The sequence below is a fragment of the Podarcis bocagei genome, assembly GCF_964188305.1.
Source record: "Podarcis bocagei genome assembly, chromosome: 5".
NCBI classification, from domain to species: Eukaryota; Metazoa; Chordata; class Lepidosauria; order Squamata; family Lacertidae; genus Podarcis; species Podarcis bocagei.
The window spans coordinates 26,847,311-26,857,873 of record NC_138129.1 but is presented as its reverse complement, the minus strand read 5'-3'; the positions used below and the strand labels follow the sequence as shown (position 1 = coordinate 26,857,873).

Sequence of the window (10,563 nt, the reverse complement as noted above, 5' to 3'; positions counted from 1 at the left end):
AGAATAAAGAAGAAAGCAAAGTCTGATGTGGCTCAGTTTAATATTACTTTGTGCAGATTTTACTTTGTTCAAAAATGCACTGAACAAGGCCATCCAGATAATGCAAAGAGACAACTTTGAAATCTATATGTCCTTTGTTTCTAAGGGGATCTGCTCACATCTGTATGTATCTCCAGTACATCCAGCTTCTTTGATGAGTAAGTATAACATCTGTTCTGCACTTGTCAGAAATCAATCTTTTTGTGTGGCAGCACCTGCACTTTGGGAGAGAACAGCTACGGGTAGTAGAGGCTTGAAAGCTACCGTATTTTTCGCTCTATAGGACGCACTTTTTCCCCTCCAAAAATGAAGGGGAAATGTGTGTGCGTCCTATGGAGCGAATGCAGGATCCTCGGCTTCGCTGCGAGGCGCCTGACCTGGAAGCCGAGGAGGAACAGAAGGGACTCCTTCTGTTCCTGTTCCCGCTTCGCAGCGGCACGCCTGTCCAGCGAAGCCGGAGGAGGAACAGAAGGGTCTCCTTCTGTTCCTTCTCCAGCTTTGCTGAAGGGCGCTGCGCCTTCTCCCTCTCTGCGCAGCGCCTCTCCTGTGAAGGAGAGGCGCTGCGCAGAGAGGGAGAAGGCGCAGCGCACCTTGAGCGGCGCGCCTGTCCAGCGAAGCCCGAGGAGGAACAGAAGGGTCTCCTGTTCCTTCTCCCGCTTCGCAGTGACGCGCCTTTCCAGCGAAGCCGGAGGAGGAACAGAAGGGTCTCCTTCTGTTCCTTCTGCAGCTTCGCTGAAGGGCGCTGCGCCTTCTCCCTCTCTGCGCAGAGAGAGAAGGTGCAGCGCCCCTTCACCGACGCGCCTGTCCTGGCTTCTGCGCAGCCTCTTCGGGCAGGGGGAGCCTTCATCCCGCTGCCCTGAAGATGCTTGGCGCGGTTATCACAGAAGCCAGAACAGCCACACGGTATCCCAGAAGCCAGATCCCTCTTGCGGTTCTGGCTTCTGGGATTCAGAATAAGTTTTTCTTGTTTTCCGCCTCCCAAAACTAGGTGCGCCCTATGGTCCGGTGCGCCCTATGGAGCGAAAAATACGGTATCTCTGGTGTGTCAGCATCGCCCTAGAGCCAGTGCACCAACTGGACTCATGTACCTCAACCCCGACTGGGCTAGGCGAGCTGGGAAGCACCGCCAGAGACCTCCTTCTCACAGGAAACGGTCACAGTGCTGTGGACTCACAGCTCAGAGCTGAGAGCACCGGATTCACTGTCTCAATAATACAGTCGTTGCGCAGCAGAGTTTTGCAGAGTCTTGCAGAGTATAAACCACTCGGAGAGCAGCTCTGTAGAATATCTTCCTTTTATTCTGTAACTACAACTATGATACAAAACTATATACAGAGCTGAATATTCTAAGCATAAATCAATGCTGCACTGAGAGTCTGCAGCTGCACTTAGCAGCAATCTTATCTCTAGAATCTCTAACACTCTCACTTTCTCCGATACACTGGCTGACTGACTCTCACTCACACACAATGATATGTTGCTGGGCAGAATAAGTAGATAGGCAGGACACGCCTCCTCCTCTCTGGAGAGTCAGCAGAGACCTTCAGGAGATCATCAGGAGATTCTTGGGTATGGGAGGGGTGAAATCTCATGGTGAATGAGGCTTTTGGGTCTCTTGACAGTTTTGCCTTCCTTACAATATAGGTCACAATGGGGACTGTTTACACTCTATATTTCCAAAAGCATAAGGCTGCAATCCTAAACTTGCTTACCTGGTGGTAAGTTCCACTGCATTCAGTGAGATTTCCTTCTGTGTAAACATGATTGGGATTGCAGACTCAGTCACCAAAATAACCCCCAACATAATCTCTGCCAAGAGACTACAAATTCTCAGCTCAGAATTTAGTGTTCCTTTTATTTAAAGTATGCCAATTGACACATTTTCTTACTGTGTTTTCTCACATGCTGGCCTGGGCTTCTTTGGAGAAAGGGTGTGGGATATATGTTTTATTAATAATAACAATAAATTGGGCACTGCTTGTTAAGGAGAAGACCTTAAACTCTTATGGGACACTGATCCCCTGGAAATCTTATTCTTCTATATAACAACAACAACAACAACAACAATTTATTATTATTATTATTTATTGCTTATACTCTGCCCATCTGGCCGGGCCTTCCCAGCCACCTTGGGCGCCTTCCAACAGGATATTAAAAACACAATAAAACACTGAACCTTAAAAACTTCCCTAAACGGGGCTGCCTTCAGATGTCTTCTGAAAGTCAGATAGTTGTTTATTTCCTTGACATCTGATGGGAGGGTGTTCCACAGGGCAGGCGCCACTACCGAAAAGGCCCTCTGCCTGGTTCTTTAAGCCTTTAGTTTTGAGATCTCAGCAGGCAGTTTACACATGATGCAAACATATTTCTGCATGCACAAGGGCTAGAAGCTTGCAATTCTCAACAAGCTGAATTATCCAGTGCCCCCAACACATTCTGCAGGATTCTGTACTGCTGTGGTATTGCAGCACACAGAATGCAGTTTCTCTCTCAAAAGTGGTGCCTATTCTACTGCAATAGTATTCCTCCACTAGATCTAGGGCCATCTTTCCTAGCTCTTACAAGCAACACATAACAAACAGAAAATTAAGACTGCTGGATCGTACTGTGGTAACTAGTTCTGAGAGACATGATACATCTTGTTTGCCTTTCAAATGCCAATAATTTAGAACATTCTTTTCCATTAGCCTTCAGCTGTAATCCTATTCATGCCTGCAATCCTATGCATACATAAACGCTTGAGACGAAGTCTCATTGACCTAGTATGACTTCTGAGTCACGAGCATAGGATTGCACTGTTTTATTTCTTGTCTATAAGTGAACACCATTGATTGATGACAGTGCATTTCCTAAATGGAGCCCGATGCAATTGACTGAATGAACAACCAGCTGAACATTGCAACACATTTATTTGACTGGAATGGAATGCAGAGGGTTTGGCAGCAAAATTCTAGCTTTTAGATAATAAATAAGGAAAAGTGAATTGCATTTTTAGCAACAGGAGTTGTTGCAAACTAAGCACATTCTGGTTTATTATTAGTGTGAAGTGTTGCTTGGGAATTCTAAGAAAGCAAAAAAACCAGTTCAGGTTTGAAAGGTTGTCTGCTATCTTGATTCAAAATGGCATTCAACTGTATCTAAACATAGATAAATCTCCTTGATCTCAGGAAGCATTATGCAAAATTTGGCTAGGATATCTTCAGGGCACCAAATTCTTAGAGAACAGGCAACCCCAAAATATGGTAAGTTGTTATTAAAGATGAATGGAGGCTAGATTTATGCTGGTTCCAAATCTGCATGTCATATTCTGGTTGCTCTTTCTATCTGCTCTTCTCAAATGAAATTTCAGTGTTGAAAGCTGCAGAGCTGAGTGGATGTTGGTCAATGCCCTTTTTAACTACCCTTTCATTTGCAGTGAGTTTATGCCTGATTCACAGCAGAAGTAACCAGAGGTGTGGTTGCTTGCAATGTAAGAATCTGGGAAACTGTTTGAAACCACGCCCCCATATACATAGTTGGAGCAATCCTGTTGCACTTTATTTTTTTATGAAGCCCTACTTTAGCTTGGTGAGAACAGAATGCTGAATTTAATGGCCCTTTGACCTGATGGAGTAAGGCTGTTATATTATTAAGCCTAGATATTACGGTGAACAATTCTAGAGTGGCCTCTGCTATGTTTGCTTGCTTTACACATGCTGGGAGATATTCTCTTATGAGAAAAGTACAGTTATCCCCTAAATTGCTGCATCCAGGAACAAGTTGCACCCAGTGGGTTTTTTTTCTAGAAAAAGAGGTGCTGGAGCTCACTGTGAACTTGGTGCTGGAGCTGAGCGCCAGCTGAAAAAAAGAAGCCCTGATTGAACCTCACCTTGTGAGAACTTGGCCACACAGGCCCAGTTGTTGTAGCAGCACCATTTAGGATTCCAACAACTGCAAGAAGGACCTCTTATTGAGCACATCTGCCTGGGGAAAGGGCCATACTGCAGTAGCATCCACCATTCTGGCAGAAAGCCACAGGTTCGAATCTTGGCATCTTCTGGTAGGGCTAGACATGTCCCTGGCTGAAACCCCAGAGTAAGGTTACCAGACGTCCCCGGATTTACACACCAGTCCCCATACAAAATCCATTGAAGTTGAAAAGTGTCCCCAGATTCACTGAAAAAACCTTACCCTAGAGCAGTGTTTCCCAACCTTTTTTGGGCAAAGGCACACTTGTTTGATGAAAAAAATCTCGAGGCACACCACCATTACAGCCCCGTGACGTCAGCGTGCAGCGTCACGCCGGGAGGGACGCACGAAAGTGTAAGTTTCAATTTTTTCCCCTCCCCCTTGCCGGGGAACCTCCAAGCTTTGGGGGTGGGGGGGAGGAGGCAGCAAAGCGAGGCAGGAAGGAGAGCGCGGCTTGGCTGGGTGAGCTTTGGCAGGGGCAGGGAATGAGAGCCGCGAGGCGGGCGCTGCGGACGGAGGCGCTGCCCACCAAGCTTGCAGGCAGCCAGGCAGGCAGACGGCGAGAGCCCCGCGCTGGGCGGCCTCTCCTCGCCGCCGCCGCCCCGCCTCTCGCCGCCCGACTCGCCCGCCTCCCTCCAGGCAACATCTCGCGGCACACCAGGCAACATCTTGCGGCACACTAGTGTGCCGCGGAACAGTGGTTGGGAAACACTGCCCTAGAGGGCTGCTGCCAGCCAGGGTCGGTGATACTAATCTTGATGGATCAATGGACTTGACTGCAGATAAAGCACTTTCCCCAAACAGTGAGCTTGTGTTGCCCAACCCCTCTGTCTTGTCCAGTACCAGATTTACGTATAAGCTAAACAAGCTGTAGCTTAGGGCCCCCCTCTTGCCCCCCCCCAAAAATTTTAAAGGGAAAAAATACTTGATGTACATTTCCAAAATGTAAGATAAAAAGCAAGCTTTGATGAAATATGTATTTTGTTACTTGCAAATGACTTTAGATACCTATTAGATCCATAAATTACCATATAGCATATATTCAACACAAAGAAACAGCAACAATTTGTTGTTGACAAAGGACAGATGGACATATAAAGTGCCCCGTTACCTTCAGTAGTTTAGGGCCTCATCAAACCTAAATCCCGCCCTGGTCTTGTCTGAAGCTGGTGGCGTCGCTCGGCCAGCACAGCCTGACTCAGTTCCTCTCCACCTCCGGGTGCCAGCGAGGGAAGGCGCCTTGGGCTGCGACCCAAGGGACCTGTCAAACGGGACGCAGCTTCCAGTTCAGACGTGCCGGGTGAGGAGCGCGTGGGTTGCACGTAGGATGAGGAGGAGCGACTTGAACTCAGCGCTCCCAGATTGATGCAGAGGACGCCCGTCCACCCCATCCTTAGCCAACGTGGGAAACTTGGGAGAAGCCTCCAGCGAGGGAAGCGGGTTCAGGGCTCTAAAAATCCCGTTTAGGGCAGTTTTTAATGTTTGATCGCGCTTTGAATATTCTGTTGGGAGCCGCCCAAGGTGGCTGGGCAAACCCAGCCAGATGGGCGGGGTACAAATAATAAAATTATTAGTAAAATTATAAATAAGAAGGGCAAGCTTCTTGGGTGCCTCGCTCATGGCGTGCCAGTCTCACTGCCTGCCACGGGACTCCTGCGCCGCAAATGGTGGTGAAAAGGACAAAATAAAGCGACTCCTGCTCCTTATGGGATGCAGAGAGCCCGTTTGGAATTCGCCAGGTTTCCCAACGGAGTAAAAGACAAAATGCAACCAAGGCCAAGTGAAGCAAAGCGGCAGAGACGCTTGAGCCATTATTTTGGATACAGAACTGCACAACAGGACAGGGCTTTTATTAGGGCCGACTGCAAATACCACGCAAGGCTTTGCATTTGTTCATGAGGCAGCACCGTACAAAAAAGCAAAGCTTCCGCTCTCCCTCGCAGCCAGCCTGGCTGGGAAGGAGGCGGCGGTGGCTCGAGCCTGAGAGTTAAAGCAACCATGGCAACCCCGCACCCAATAGCAACGCCCTCCCCGGGCACGTGACGCGCACTCCGGGGCCGCGCTGTTGCGGAGCGGGCTCCTTCGCTTCCTTTTGACCTTTCACCCCAAGATGGCGGCGCCCGTCGGTCCGCTGAAGTTTTGGAAGCCGGGTAAGGGCTGAACCTTTTGGGGAAAGGGGGGTGGGAGTGCAAGAAGCTGAGGGGGGTGGGGCGCCGGGGGAAGTTTTGGAGGAAGCGCCTTTTCGCGCGGCTGAAGGGCTCGAGGGCTCGGTGGGCGGGGTCCGGGATGTTGCGAAGCGCTTTCCTTGCGAAGGACGGAGAGGAGGAGAAACCTATTTCTCTTTCCCCCGGCGCTGCAAAGGATGCATTGTCTGGGGGGGGGGGTGGATAACCATCTCCCCACCGCCACTCCAGGCCGTGTATTCGTGGGACAAATCAAAATAAAAACACTGCAGGCGTGTGAGGCTCCTTGGACTTAACGGTCCTTCCTTGGGAACGTGGCGGCGTGAGAGGGGGTACTCTGCACGTGCTCGAGAGCACCTTCACCCGCGCCATCCTTACGCTGTTGCTGCTGGTTTGAAAAAACGGGTGCTCGAGTGAGCTGTGCTGTAAACGGAGCTTATAGCGCTACTCCCACCTTCCTGGTGGGATAGAGATAGATAGAGATAGATAGATACAATGCTTTTTTCTAGGGGGACGCATACCCCTAAAAATTTTGTGAATCTAAGTTTGGCCTCATTGAGGGGCATTATTTCAATATGAGTAAGAAAATGAGAGTACCCCATTTATTTATTTTAGAAGAAAAAAAGCACTGGATAGATAACTAGATAGGTATAGTATATTGCAGTGAGAGGGAGGGTCTGTGTTGGAGTCCTCTTTCAGTTTCACTGCTACCTGTTAATAGGTACTCAAAACCGCTTTGAACCCCTGCCCCCCATCGTATGTTATAATAAGGCAAAAACATTCCTCTTCTCCCTAGCTAATTAAACAATCTGGCCTTTTAAACTCGGGGGGGGGGTAGATATCGTGTTTATTACTATGTAGCATATTTTTGTGTTAACTGCCCTGTGATCCTCAGATGAAGCATGGTATAGAAATTTAATATGAATGAATGAATGAAGCATAATGAGCCTACACTCAGCTTAATAGGCAAATAACCTTATTCTGGGTTCCCATTCCGAGCCAGGCTCATTAGGAACTCTGTTCTGCTCAGTGGAATTTACCTTGGGGTAAATGTACATATGGCAAGACTGCAATCCTTATATTTAATTGTCATTCTTCTACCCTGCCACTTGGAATAAAGCTGTATTATAAACCATGGGAGTTTTTCAGTTTAAACCTAGCAGTGATTGGATTTGCATCTTTTCTGCCTGCAGTTTATCAAACGAAAGAATGCTTGTTTCAACAGATGTTATCTAGTGCTAACGCAGTGGTTCAAACAAATGGGAGAAGTTTAAACCATATATGTAATTTGTTGCACAGAGCTGCAATAATAATATGGAATGTTTCCATATTGATCTCTGTACATTACTAAAAGGGCAAAATTTGAAAATAAGGGACATCTGTGAAATATTAGGAAAAGCTTGTGTGTGACTGAAAAAGCAACAAGGTCAACATTTTCATCTGGTGAAATTAGATCCCGTCCTCATTGGCTCATGGTTTATAAAACAATACAAACTTACCAGTAAAGGGTTTCTGCAGTGCTAAGCAATCTGCATGCTACCTCTTTGATATATGCATGATGCTCTTGAGATGATTGTCCTGGCGTGAAGGATAATTAGCAGACAGTGTTTCACTGCGTGGATGAAATTTTATAGGCCTATTAATATTTATTTAAATTAGAGTATTGCTCACTTTGGGGTCTGGAGCTAACCTGCCCAAAAATTCCAGAACAGTGTTTGTAGTAATAGTTTCTTTTAGTGTATATTTCTTTGTGCCTAGTCAGAAGTTAGTACATGTTTTTGTTTGGATTGTTTCTATCATAAAGAAAGGGCTGCACAGGAGTGTAAGTAATTGGGAGTGTTATGCTTCCACTTTGGTAGAACAAATATAAATAATAGCCTTTAGGCTGCAATCCTATACACAATTACATGGGAGTAAGACCAACTGAACACATTTAAATTTACTGCTGAGTAAAAATGCATATGATTGCACTGTTATTGTTATGTAAATGTTTGTTTTGGGTATATGTGAAATTGTTGAAGTCAAGTCATTGCAATCTTATTTATACTCACCTGAGAGGGAGCTCAATTGAACTTAGTAAAGGTACCCCTGCCTGTACGGGCCAGTCGTGTCCGACTCTAGGGTTGTGCGCCCATCTCACTTAAGAGGCCGGGGGCCAGCGCTGTCCGGAGACACTTCCGGGTCATGTGGCTGCGTGATGAAGCTGCTCTGGCGAGCCAGCACCAGCGCAGCACACGGAAACGCCGTTTACCTTCCCGCTATAAAGCGGTACCTATTTATCTACTTGCACTTAAGGGTGCTTTCGAACTGCTAGGTGGGCAGGAGCTGGGACCGAAAGACGGGAGCTCACCCTGCCGCGGGGATTCGAACCGCCGACCATACGATCGGCAAGTCCTAGGCACTGAGGTTTTACCCACAGCGCCACCTGCGTCCCTACTTAGTGGGTCTCTTTCCTGAATCAACATGCAGAGGATCAGTGGGCTCTCAAATTTCAGCGGTGCCCTCTGTGATGCTGAAATTTGGTGCCCTCACTTGCGCTCCGTTATGCAGCATTGTTGTGACGCCGCCGCACCCTAAAACTGCCTCTGATAGGATTGATCTTCGAGCTAGGCTAGGAAACTTAATGAGGCAACTACTGTCCTATGACTGACCTAAATCAACATTCAGCTTCATTGGATGTCCCCAAATTCTAGTATTATGGAAGAGGGAGAAAACCTTCACCAGACCTTGCCTAATTTTATCGTGACCTTTACTCACCTTCTGTCTAACCTTAAAAAAAAATCTGTCTGTTGCTCCAGCACTGTTTTTTTTTACTCTTTTCAGCACCCTTTTCTGTTTAATATCCTTTTTTGGGCATAGCAACCGGAAATGTAAATACAGTGGTACCTCAGGTTACAGACGCTTCAGGTTACAGACGCTTCAGGTTACAGACTTCGCTAACCCAGAAATAGTACCTCGGGTTAAGAACTTTGCTTCAGGATAAGAACAGAAATTGTGTGTCAGTGGCGCGGCTGCAGCGGGAGGCCCCATTAGCTAAAGTGGTGCTTCAGGTTAAGAACAGTTTCAGGTTAAGAACGGACCTCTGGAACCAATTAAGTTCTTAACCCGAGGTATCACTGTAATATTTCTAGGGTAGTCAACCATATATCTGTATGAAGGCAGTGGATACTAACAGATTTATTTTCAGTTCCTTTCCTAAAGATCCCTAGCATAAGAATTGGATGTTTCTTCCTATTCTTGTTTTCTGTTCTCTAACCTGTTGCTGATTCATAAAGCGGATTTCTTGTCTCATATTATGTGATTGCAAATTTATTCAGGAGTCATTGGTGACGGACTTCACCAAAAGTTTTTTGAAAGTTCAAGTACACAATATTTTTCCAGATTTCCCCTATCTACATGCTCACTGACACACTCAAAAAGGTTAGTCAGATGCTAGTCAGTCTTGCTCCAGCAAGACCTGCTCTTCTATATGCTTGGTAATTTTATCTACACATATTGATTGGCATTGAGGAAATTACTGCTGCTTTTTGAAACTGGTTCTTTTGAGCATACTGGATGGTAAATTTAATCTGAAACTATTTTTTGTTAAGTATTATATTGCCGTTTATTTACCACAGGCAATGTTGCAAATTAAACCTTATAACTCTTATGACCTTGACTGCCATATAAACTATAATTTGATTGGATTTTAGGTTCTACCAATTCTTTTGTTAGCTACTGACAAGAACATTGCATTTGCAGAAGTGACGTACATGATTCATGCCATATATATTTATGATACATCTTTGGACATTGTGTTGCTTATATTGATCACCAGCATGAGCCAAGTTTTAACAAAGATTGTGCTTGAACTCTCAGATATTTTTAATTGGAACTGACGAGAAACAGGCCGGGATGTAATGGCTCTTATTGCCTCTGCAGGAATTATTTGGAAGTGACCAATTACTTCGTTATTGCCTGAATTCATTTTTTGTGTACCTGTAGAATATGGTGGCAGATGTATAATGAATGTGAAACATTAGCTATCAATTATGAGTTGTATACAATTAAGCCCTCCTCAGTGACCCATTGAAATTGATAAAACCAAAGGTAGTCACGTTTATTAACTTCAATGGGTCTATTAGCAGGACAAGTATTGAATTCTGCATTATGCCTGTATTGTCCCCATGTTGATACCTTTCTCAAGTTTGTTTGAGGAGTGCTGGTTTCTTTGGGACCATTTAGTGCTGCACAGTTGAGTCAAAAACAAGCCATGGCAATGATTTGTCCTTGAATAAGAAATCACCCGGAGATGATCTTCAGTTTGTCCAAAACATCACGAAGAACAGCCAATTGAAGCATATTGGCTACCAAATGTGTTGGGATGCTGATGCATAGTGAGGAAAGTTTCATG

At 45.9% G+C, this 10,563-nt stretch overlaps 1 protein-coding gene across 4 annotated transcripts in view; it reads left to right on the top strand.

Moving 5' to 3' along the window:
• Window positions 1-178: 178 nt before the first annotated feature.
• The window catches only part of DHX35 (DEAH-box helicase 35), a 51,225-nt gene continuing 40,840 nt past the window's right edge, over window positions 179-10,563 (top strand). The window contains exon 1 of one of the 4 annotated variants that reach the window (XM_081196152.1): window positions 179-197. In XM_081196152.1, the coding sequence (XP_081052278.1) occupies window positions 194-197 (4 nt within the window). In that variant the 5' untranslated portion in view covers window positions 179-193. Of the gene's footprint in view, window positions 198-6,002; window positions 6,138-10,563 lie in introns of those variants that run through there. The other 3 variants (XM_081196151.1, XM_081196153.1, XM_081196154.1) reach the window with 3 other exon arrangements.